Source organism: Zosterops lateralis (genome assembly GCF_965231275.1).
Source record: "Zosterops lateralis genome assembly, chromosome: 6".
NCBI classification, from domain to species: Eukaryota; Metazoa; Chordata; class Aves; order Passeriformes; family Zosteropidae; genus Zosterops; species Zosterops lateralis.
The window spans coordinates 1,001,737-1,013,487 of NC_139761.1; the positions used below are offsets into that span (position 1 = coordinate 1,001,737).

At 45.8% G+C, this 11,751-nt stretch overlaps 1 protein-coding gene across 1 annotated transcript in view; it reads left to right on the forward strand.

The window, feature by feature from the left end:
* Positions 1 to 11,751, forward strand: part of FANCM (FA complementation group M) — a 57,227-nt gene that overhangs the window by 15,851 nt on the left and 29,625 nt on the right. Inside the window, exons 5-9 of the mRNA XM_083863172.1 lie at positions 7,267 to 7,398; positions 8,134 to 8,266; positions 8,423 to 8,551; positions 8,983 to 9,084; positions 10,832 to 11,016. Of these exons, the coding sequence (XP_083719298.1) occupies positions 7,267 to 7,398; positions 8,134 to 8,266; positions 8,423 to 8,551; positions 8,983 to 9,084; positions 10,832 to 11,016 (681 nt within the window). The remainder of the gene's footprint in view (positions 1 to 7,266; positions 7,399 to 8,133; positions 8,267 to 8,422; positions 8,552 to 8,982; positions 9,085 to 10,831; positions 11,017 to 11,751) is intronic.

Below are 11,751 nucleotides of genomic sequence, written 5' to 3' on the forward strand. Positions count from 1 at the left end.
GGGTGGATATGGCAATTAAGCAGGATCTGGCTTTGGATCAGGAGTCTGTGTGGACTCTGTGTTGTCTTTCATTCCAAATTTAACATGGAGTGGCTGTTGTGGCCCTTCTTGTGCAGGCAGGAAAGGGAATCTCGGGGCATTTAGGGGTTTAGAATAATAGGAAAACAATCTTTTCCTGTGCACTGCTGATGCTTCCAGGGAAAGCTGGAGGTTGGGGATGTGACTTGTGATGCTGAACCTGCCCCTTCCCTTTTTCCTTTTTCTGAGCAGTCCCTTTCCCCAGGCTCAGCTGTGCCTCCCCAGCCCCAGGGGCTGAGCTGGCTGTGGAAACAAACCCTGAATTCCTCAGGAGCTGAGATTTCCAGTCCTGACTGTGCTCCTGGCAGGGCAGCCCCCAATCCTGCCCTTCCTTGGGGGATTCACAAACAGAGGCACAGCTGGGAACGTCCTGAGAGGGTTTTTTGGGATGCAGCTGCCCCAGAGCAGCACCAGGGGCTCCCTCCCAGCAGGGAATTCTCTGCCACTGACCCCATTTCCCTCCCAGACCTGGCTGAACCCAAAGGGGAGCACAGTGAGATCCCATCCCTGCCCCAGGTAAACCCCACATCCCACACTCCAGTGCTGGCCATGAGGAATTTTCCACTGAATTTTGGCTTATCAGTATCCTGCCTCTTGGAGATTTCCCCCAGGAACTGGCATTCCTGTTCAAATCAATGTTCTTTTTCTGCCCATCCTGCATAAATAATTCATGGAAAACAGTCCCAACCCCACTTGCTTGTGCGTTAATTATGAGAATTAATAGTTGCTTAAATGAAATTATTTCTATTAAGTGTCTAATAGAATTTCGAATCTAGAATGTCTAATTTCTATTATTTCTCTATGAAATTATTTCTATTAAGTGTCTTTGTCTTTTAGACAAAAACTGATCAGCAGAAAAAGAATTAAAAATCACAGCTAAATTTCTCTTTATGTGAGAAATACCACAGCGTATTGACTATGGGAAAGAGGCTGGGAGGAGTTTCAAATTTTAAAAATCCATCTGTCCAAATGACTTTGTGTGTATTTAATTTGTCTTTGATTCTTGATGAGCTTGGTAATTACTGCATTTGACAGAAGATGTGATGGGCTGTGTTTAGACAGATAACAGAGGGACTCATTACCGCAGGTAAAAAAAGCTGAGTTTTTGTTATATTTGTTGTGGTTTCTTTCCCCAAACTTCCTAATTTTGTGTGTGGCTGCTGGTTAATGAACAGCCACTCCTGAGAAAACACAAAAACCACAAAACACAAAAAAACACAAAACCCAAAAACCACAAAAAAAACAGTTTTGGTGATGCTGTGCTCTCAGTGCTTTCCTGGCAGGTTCTATTTGTGAATAGAACAAAAAAGCTGATATTCAGCCTTAAAAATTTCACATCCAAACCATCCTTAATGATTCTGACAAAGCCACTTCTTTCTTAACGTTTCTCCATAAAAGGTAAAATTGTTCTTGGTGAAATGAGTGTAAAAGTAAAAACTGGAGGTTTTGTTTTATAACCTTTATGAAAATCACAATGCTGTAACAGGAGAAAACTCAGCTGTTAGGAAAAGACAAATATTGGATTTTTTGGATGGATCCCAACAGTGGATTTTGTGTGTCTCGTGTCCCTGGAAGATTGGGCAGGGTGTGAACGAGTTAATATAAATTTATAACAGAACTTTGGTGCCAGGATCCTCACTGGGCTGATCAGTGTTGGGTTTGGAGAGTGACAGGATCAGCTAAAATCCACCTACCCTGCTGTGTCCCTGCTGCTTTCCTCCCTTCACTGGCCAGGGGAGAAAAAGTCAGGGGGAAACTTGCACAAAATGCACTTTTCTGCTTGGTTCAGGGTTTGTTTGTCACAGCTCTGAAGTTTTACAAGAAAATAACTCAAACTCAGTGCCAGCCAGAACTCCAAAACCTGTAGAACTAAACTCAGTGCCAGCCAGAGCTCCAGAGCTTCTAAAACTAAACTCAGTGCCAGTCAGAGCTCCAGAGCTTCTAAAACTAAACTCAGTGCCAGCCAGAGCTCCAGAGCTTCTGAAACTAAATTCAGTGCCAGTCAGAGCCTCTAGAACTAAACTCAGTTTCAGTCAGAGCTTCTAAAACTAATCTCAGTGGCAGTGAGAGCTCCAGAGCCTCTAGAATTAAATTCAGTGCCAGTCTCCCCCAGCAGGCAGACAGTAAATGTGGTTTGCCCCTGGAAGTTACTTTTGGGAATTTTGGCTCCTGCATGGACACTCCTCAAGGTATCACCTTTGGGAACCCAAACCTTCCTGGTTTCAGTGCTGGAACAAGGCAGGGGATGCTCTGGATCATCCTCTGGCCTTTGCTGGAGCACTGGGAGCAGCTCTGGCTGTGTTCACTCCTGCTCCCTGCAGGATCTGTGCCCTGGGACAGCCTGGCTGTGGATCCTGGGGATGGAAACCTCTCCTGAGCCCCATCTCCAGCAGGACCTGGTGGGCAGAGTCTCCTTTTGCCCTGCCCTGCCTTCCTTTGCCCTTTTCATCCGTGAGAATGGAAATGTGACCCAGCACAGACCTGGCTTTGTCCTGGAGCTCTTGGTTCTTCCCTGCTCCTGCTTTGGGGGATCCCCTGAGGTTGGAGCAGTGGCTTGGGCTGTGGTTCTGCCTCACTGGCACTACCTGGGCTTGTTTCCTTCACACCAGCTCAGCCCCAGAACCTTGGGAAGGGATCCCTGGCTTAGCCAAGGTTGGACATTGGGCTTGGAGCAGCCTGGGACAGTGGGAGGTGTCCCTGGGACAGTGGGAGGTGTCCCTGGGACAGTGGGAGGTGTCCCTGCCATGGCAGGGCAGGCTGGGTTTGCGTTTTAAGTTGTGGCCTGTGGTTTCCTTTCTGAGAGTTTTGCTCAGGTGCCAGTATTAGCTAAAAACAAATAAATAACTATTTACTGGGGATGGCAAAATCCACTATCCAGAGGCCAAAATTAATTTGTATGTTTTGTACTTCTTATGATATAAGCTAGAAAAATCATGATTTGCCTATTTCAGGGTTGGGAGACAGTTTAAAATGCCAAAATAATTCCACTGAAGAAGGTATGTATTATGTAAAGAATAAGCACTTTGATAGTATCTCTACCATTTGGTCTGGTAAGACACAGATTTTGTTGACAGTATGATGTAGTGTTTGAAATGTGACACAGGGAATTCTGAGACTTGCATTCTATCCTCTAGAGTTCCCTTCCTTGGGATGGAGGGATGGATGGATGGATGGACGGAGAGATGGATGGATGGATGGATGGATGGATGGATGGATGGATGGATGGATGGATGGATGGGATTTTAGGCTCTTTCCACCCCAAAGCAGTCCGGGGTTCTCTGTTGAGCACTGTGCTGGACCCAGGGGGTTTGGGAAGGCAGGGAAGGGTTGGAGGAAGGTGCAGCTCTCTTTCAGCCCAGTGTAAAACCCCAAACCCAGTCAGGGCTGTCAGGGGAGGCTGGGAGAACTCCAGTGGAGGGGATGCACCTTTGGGATCTCTGTTTGTGGAGGTCCTGTCAGCTTGACAGCAGGTTTCTGCCACCCCTCCTTCTCCACTGGGGAAGAAAAGTCACTCTGACTGGTATTTATGAGTGTTTTTCTTTGCTAAAGAACCCCCTGCAAATCTGCACTAAAATAATTAGGTCAGGGCCTTAGTTTAGAGCCTTTCTGTTTTTTGTTGTGCCAACAGAAAACAGATTAGGAGCAGTTTTTAGTGAGGTGCAGCTGGCACAGGAGCAGCTCTTTGCCCTGTACACAAGCCCTCAGCTCCTGTCAGAGCTCCAAAAACAGGTTCTAAGCTCATCATGGGCTCCAGGAACTCATTGTGGTTTGCTGTGGGAGATACCTCAGAACAGAGAAAGTATCTGTGCTCTTGGCAAGTTCAGGGCAGGATGGGACAACCCTGCCACTTGTCTTTTATCTGCTGCCTGTAAATCTGTCAGCTCTGAACTCCAGTTCCTGAGCTGGGGAAAGCCACCAGCCCTCCTGAGCAATTAATTGGAATTAATTCTCTGCCTGTTGTTTGGGTAACACGACACCCGAGTGTTGTGGAAAGGCCGAGGGGACTTTTCCAGAAGTATTATCTTTTTAATTAAAAATGAAGGTATGGAGGCAAGATCAATGTAATCAGTGAGCAGTGCCTGCTGCTGAGGCTCTCCTAAGTAGGTTGTGTTTACTGTTTCCTGGTAGTCCTGAAGCTCCAGGTGACTGCATCCTGCTGCCTTTCATAACAGTGCTGGGTTTGTTTTGCACAGGGTGATTAAATTAGACAGGGACAATATCATTTTCTTATGTGTTAGAAACTAGGTCAAGGGATGAAACAGAGAAGTCCAGGTAATGGAAATTGCTTTTTTTTTAAAAAAAAAAAAAAGAAAAATCTCTGCAACAAGTATAGGAAATCATAAACCAGTGCTGAAATATCAGATCTAGTGGCCATTGCTTTTTAATGAATAATATTAATTTCTTTTCAAGAGGAACATTTTGTGAAAAGCCTGACTCCATTTCCACTAATTGAGACGTAGTTTGAGCTTCATCTTCAGCATTTCAAGTGTGCTCATGTCCAGCTGCTTGGGGTTTGATGGGAGGGTAAGGAGTTAGTTACTCCAGTGGGATCCATTCAAATAAAAAAGCACTGAGATCTTCCTTCATGGTCAGCATTTTGGTTTATTTGGTAAATACCTTTTCCTGGGAGCTGGCACAGACATCTCTGTCTCTGTCCTTTTAAAGGGATTCATCAGGTACAGCCTGGATTGATAAACAACAGAACATACCAAACTCTGTGATCAAACACCAAATTCTGAATTTTAAACCCTTGAAACTAAACTGCGTTTTTAGTTCTGTCCTCACTAATATGAGCAATGAATTCCTTGTGCATTCAGCCTCCCCAGTGGCTTGGTGAATGATTTTGGCTGTATTTTACAAAAACAACATTTGATTTCTTCATTCTTCTCCAGAAATTCCTGGCACTACTGTAGCCTCCAGTTGGTTGTTGCTTGTTGGTGGTGTTAGAGGTTTATTTGGGTTAATTAATCCATGAGGCTTAATTAGAAGGAGCCCTGGGGCTGCAGTGTCCTGCCTGGGGGCTGTGGGGCCGTGACCCAGCTCCCCTGGGGATAAAGGAGCCCTGGGGGGTTTGGGAAGGGCTTGGAGCCCTTTGGGGGCTGGGATGACCCCAGAGAGGGGCCTGGCTCCCATCCCATGGCCCAGGGTAAAGTCATGGAATGGCTGGGATTGGAGAGACCCTAAATTCCATCCAGTGTCACCCCTCCCATGTCCCAGGCTGCTCCAAGCCCAATGCCCAACCTGCCCTTGGGCACTGCCAGGGCTCCATCTGGATCTGGGAATTCCATCCCCTCCCCTCCCCTCCCTCCCGGGGGAACAGGAGCATCCCAAGATGCACCAAAGCCCTCAGAATTGGGGCTGCATGGCTGTGATTTCCCTTTATCTGCTGTAAGCTGCTTATCCTGCTGCCTGCAGTTTGCTCTTTGCAGTGACCTGTGGCCAGGGTGGAAATTCCCCAGCTCGGCTCCCCCCCTTCACCTGGGGCTGTCACAAGTTTCCCTTCTCCCTCCCAAATTCCTCCTCGCGTTTTTGGTTCTTTGAGGGATTAATGCTGCTGTCACTGATGATGGAAGTTATTCCCCACTCCGTTCCTTAAGGGCTTAAATTAGATTTAAATTAGATTTTGGGAAGGAATTCCTGGCTGGGCTGGAATTCCCAGATTTGCTGTGGCTGCTCCTGGATCCCTGGCAGTGCCCAAGGCCAGGTTGGATATTTAGTCTTGGAGCAGCCTGGGATACTGGAAGATGTCCCTGCCCAAGGAATTGGATGGGATTGAAGGTCCCTTCCAGCCCAAACTGGAAACAAATTCTGTCATTCTGTTTTCATTTTAATGCCACACAGGTGCTGCACACAGAATAAGAAGATAAATAAAAAAATATACTAAAAACTAAACTCTAGGAATAATCAAAGCAGGCAGACAGAAGTTAAACTGAGCTGGCCCTGCACTGCCAGAGCAGGAGCAGTGTTTGCCTGTTAAGGATATTTGTGCATCCCAACAGGATTTGGGAACCCAGCACAGGAGCAGAGCCTGGGGTAACAAATGGGATGTTGTTGCTCAGGGATAAACACAAGGCTGAGTTCTACATGTGGCTTTGTTTACCTGCCAGGACATTTTCTCCCCACCAGCCCCAGGCCTGCAGGGATCAGTGTGGGAAGCCTGACTTAGGCCTGGCTTTATTGGCTTCTGAAGGGACACTAAAGGCATTAAACATTTATTACTCTATAGCTCTTTTAGGGCAGGGCAGCTGGAGGAGCACCTGGAAAACTTGGGAAACTCAGTTTGCAATGGGAAACTGTCAGTCAGCTTTGGAGAAGCCTGTTCTTGTGCACTGGGATGTTTTTGGGGCCCTTGGCCAAGGGGGCCAACAGGTTGTAAACAGCGTTTGTAGGACAAATCTGATTACTGCAATTATGGCAGAGTTAGTGCTCAGGCCAAACTAAGTCCGTGGAAAAATCCTGACCACCTAAGGCTGGGAAACAAAGAGGAAAAAACAGGATTAAGATGCATTAGTGCAGGTTATTGTCCTTGCTGCAGCGAGGTGGAAAGCAGGTGCATGTGAGGTTTGAAAACAAGCTGAGTTTTGGGGTGGGTTCTGCAGGAAATGGGACACGCTGCTCTGCCTGTTCCCCTCTGCTCATGTCCTGACTCCCATCCCTTCCACACACAGACTGGGGGCATTAAACTTCACCCAGTTTAGTCTTGTCAGAGGTGAATCCAAGGGATGAAATTGCCCCTGGAGTGTGAGCAGTGAGAGGGGAGCTCTGTGCCTGGGTGTCCATCCCAATCCTGTCCCTCTCTGCTGGGTCAGCTCTTATTCCATTCCACATCCCAAGGGGAGTTTCCCTTCCTCCCTCCCTGGGTGGATCCAGGGTTATCCTGGGCCAGGATCCCCCAAGGATCATGGAATCCAACTCCTGACCCTGCACAGGACACCCCAACAATCCCACCCTGTGCCTGAGAGCCTTGTCCAAGCGCTCTGGCAAAAAATTTGGGAATTAACCTAAAAGCATCCTGATGATGGAGAACCTTCCACTGAGGCAGAGCACCTGGTACTCCAAATTCAGCACAGCTCACTTTGAAAAATCCTCTGTCTCAAATGGAACCAATGAACTGTTCATGTTCTGTTGAGATAAAATCATTTCAAAGGGCTCAGCCCTCCCTTCCCCTGTGCTGGGTTTTGGTTGCAGGTGCTGGAAACGTTTGCTGGGCGTCTGATTAAGGTGGGAGTTTTATCCAGGAGGGAAATTCCCAGCCTGACCAAGTACCAGATCATCCTGGCAAGGGATCAGTTCAGGAAGAACCCCTCTGCACAAAATGCAGTAAGTTCTTTATTTATTTCATGCTATTAAAGTAGTGAATAAATAGGAATAATACACAGTTACAGCATTTCTGGAGATGTTTTAAGTAGATTTCTGGGTTTTAGCCATGGAATAAGATATCACAGAATCACAGCATGATTTGGGATGGATGGGATCATTTATGAAATCTATAAAATATTCCTAATCATTCCACATCTCAGGATGGAATAGAAGAATTAAGGAAAAGATCAAGAGCTCCATTTGAGTGAAATTGCTTTGGGAACTTACATTGTGTTCACTGACAGCCAGGTTTTCATTTTCCCCTCAAAGGTATATTCCTGCTCTTGTTTTTTGGTAAACCCTCATGGAATGGTCAAATTTTGTAAACTTAAAGGAAATGACATTTAAAAAGGACTCAAAAAGAGCAATGGGAAATCTCCCTCACTGTAAGCAAGGCAACTTTCCTGCTTTAACTCTGTAGCCTGGGTGGATGTGCCAGAAATCCCTGGTTCTCCCAAATGCTGCTGGCTCAGCTCTCAGAGTCTAAGGGTTGGTGAGCTCATTTTGGGAGATAACAGAGACATTTTGGAGGTGGAAGAGGATTGTCCTCACTGAGCATTGTGCAGTCTGTCCCCTGAGGCTCAGAAGGACAGACTGCGCTCCCTGCCCATCACTTTGGGGTTTGCTCTGGCTTTGGGCAGGAATTGCTCCCTCAGCCACCTCCTAATTCAGTCAGAGTGTGCTTTTCTCCCCCAGGGAATCCACCAGGGCATCATTGAAGGGGACTTTGCCCTTTGTATCAGTCTGTACCACGGCTACGAGCTGCTGCTGCAGATGGGAATCCGCTCCTTGTTCATCTACCTCTGGGGAATCATGGATGGAGCCAAAGGTGAAATGTCCTTCCTCCCAGCTCCACTCTTATCTCATTTAGCTCGCTGTATGGCTGAAAGATGAGGGCTTGCAGGTGGATTTGGTGTTTTGCTCCCTTCATTCCTCTGTTTGGGGGAGCAAAGGGAATCCTGAGATGTCCCAACTCTCTCCAAAGGTTTGTCCCGCACCAAGAACGAGCTGGGGCGTAACCAGGACTTCATGGAGCTCTACCAGCAGCTGCAGGACACGTTCTCAGACATTGCTGTGACTCCTGAGGGTGCAAGTGTTTGCAAGAGCACAACAGGTCAGGATTCCTCTTTAAAAGACAGAATATTCCTGTTTAAAAGTTGTGCTGTGCTGGCTCCAGCTCTTTATTCCAGATTGAATTCCCAATATTCTGTCTCTCCCTCTTTCTCTCTCTCTTCTCGGTGGTTTTAGCTACTTTCAAGCAAGTTTTCTATGTTTGAAGTTCTTAATTTCCTCTAAAATGAGGGTTAAAATACAACTGTTTCACTGTAAGTCTTCTCCAGTGTGACTCTAACAAAAGTCACAGCATTTTCTCAAAAACTGGGTTTAACAAATGTTCTTCTGTCAGCAGTTTATTGTTTTGTTTAGAACCAATATCAGGATTTGGGTCTGACTCAGGTAGTTGCAGTGGCAGGGAATGAAGTTCACTGAACTTTCCTGCTTGTTGCAGGTTTATTTACATCTTTCATTACTTTGTTTCCTTTCCAGCATTGGAAAAGAAAAAGGAATTTGTCTACAGCCATCCAAAATTAAAGAAATTGGAGGAAATTGTAATAGAACATTTTAAAAACTGGAAGCAGAGATGTTCTGGTAAGTACCAGCAACTCAGAGGAAAACTGGGAATGGGAATAAGGAATATCCTCCTGAGTGATTTCCTCCTTTGTGCTGCTTTATTGCTTTGATTGTTTGTGCATCTTTCCCTCTAGAAGAACTTCACCAGAAGATTTCTATGAGATAAAACTTCCTATAAATTCTCATTATTAATTTGATATAAACTGCTGTAACAGCTGAGTAAAACAGGGACAGGGAACTCATTCCTGGGGCTGCCACCTTTCCTGCTGGTCCTGTCCCAGTTTGTCCTGGGAGTTCCATGGACCCATTTAAGGAGATTGAGGATAAAAGTTCTGATATCCAGCCTGAGGATAAGAATTAACAACTCTGAGGCATCGATTTGGAGTTCAAACCCTTCAGTTGCATTCACCTGTCTCTCATTCTTTTTCATCTTGATGATCAAATCTCTTTAGTTTTGGGATGTTTCAGCTTCTTGATCCCAGCCTTTGGAATGATGACATGAGTAATAACAACATTTGTATTGCATCTTGTTCACTTTTTATCTTGCCTGTTTGGATCTTTGTTCTCTGTGAAGTTCTGATAATATCTAACCTGCCCTTCCCTCTTTTTTTGTGTATGTTTTTTTTTCTCTCATGGATGCAGCATTCTCAGCAAACCTTTGACATGACTGATGCTTTCTAGTGGGCAACTTTGTTTCCCAGTTCTGGATTTGGAATTTAGGATATGCCCCAATACACTTAATGCAATTCACTTCTTTTTCCCCCTTCCCATTCAGGGTTCTTTCTGTCCTCCCTCCCTCCTTTTCCCTCTACTTCAAAAACCTTTACATTTGAGATGGAAAGGGAGGGAATTCATGCCCATCAGCCATACCTGGAACAGCACCAGCCCTTTCTGTTCCACTCAGTGCCCAGATTTGCTGTGGCTGCCTCTGGATCCCTGGCAGTGCCCAGGGCCAGGTTGGACACTGGGGACAGTGGGAGGTGTCCCTGCCCATGGGATTTAAGGTCCCTTCCCAAGCCAAATCCTGGGATTTAAGAAGGATTGAGAAAAGGCATCACTACAACTCCAGGCTTTTTATTATGAACCAAGTCTTTCACTTTTAGGAAATTATAAATATAGATGGAAAAAGTCAGGATTTGCCTGTCCAAACCAGCATCTCCCATTTCCATCCCAAGGCTTGAGCACTCACTGATGGCTCTGCTTGGATTTGGGTGGGAAATTGGGAATTGGGAATTCCTGTCTGGGCTGGAATTCCCAGATTTGCTGTGGCTGCCTCTGGATCCCTGGCAGTGCCCAAGGCCAGGTTGGACACTGGGGACAGTGGGAGGTGTCCCTGGGACAGTGGGAGGTGTCCCTGCCATGGCAGGGGTGGCCCTGGATGGGATTTGAGGTCCCTTCCCACCCAGCCCAGTCTGGGATTCTGGTTCTGCTGTCCTGAGGGTCCTAAACTGAAAAAATGGACACAAAAAAAATAGCATTATGAACTTCATTCCAAAACACTTCCCATCCAACCCCAGCTTTTCAAAGTGACTTTAGTAAGATAAAGATAAAGACACATGAAGACATTCTCATTCTCATATTCCCCAAAATGAAGAGTGTGTTTTGATCCAAAGATTTTTTCAAGAAGGTGGATCTTGGAGCAGTTTCTGCCCATTTTTTCTTCCTATTAAGTGAGACGAGAGTTGTGAATGTGCAACTTGTGGAGGGTTCCTCATCCTTTTTTACTGCTAATTCTCTTAAAACCTGCCATTTTCAAATCCAGCAGATGAAGCCAAGAGTGGAGGCTCAGCTGGGGACACGAGGGTGATGATCTTCTCCTCGTTCCGGGACAGCGTGCAGGAGATCGCCGAGATGCTGGCGCGGCTCCGCCCGGCCGTGCGCGCCATGACCTTCGTGGGACACTCCACTGGCAAGAGCACCAAAGGCTTCACACAGAAGGAGCAGCTGGAGGTGAGGGAGGAGAAGGTTTGGACTAGGAATTGGTGATAAAGAGCATTAATTGTGTGTATAACTCCAGGAGTATGGGCTGTGTGGGAGGGGCTGAGCTTTGAGTGTCATTGGTAAGTCCAGTGGTTTCCAGAGTATTCAAAATTGTATTTGCTGAGTAAAATAAATCAATAATTTATATACTCACAAAAATATATCTATTTATATATAAATATTACAATATTTATATTAACAACTGCTGAATTTAGAAGTCAAAAATCTGGGGAAGATGCAAATACATGCTGTGGGAATTTCATTTTCTTTCTAGGTAGGAAAGACAAGATCTAGCATTAAATTCTGATCTAGCAAAGCCGAAAAAAAAGACAACCCCTAAAATATTTAATTGCTAAGCTGGGAGGATCAGTTTTACATAGATAGCATGGTTGGAGACAGAATAAGGTGTGCTTTTCCCCCTTTATTTTGAGGAAAAACCTCTTCATTTTAGAGTTAGTTGAAGAGTTGATTTGGTTGGAAGAGTTGGTTGAAGAGTTGATTTGGTCGGAAGAGTTGGTCGGAAGAGTTGGTCGGAAGAGTTGGCTAAAGAGTTGGTTTGGAAGAGTTGGTTGGAAGAGTTGGGTGGAAGAGTTGGATGGAAGAGTTGGCTGAAGAGTTGGGTGGGAAGAGTTGGTTGGAAATAGTTGGTTGGAAGAGTTGGGTGGGAAGAGTTGGTTGGAAGAGTTTGTTAGAAAGTTGATTTGG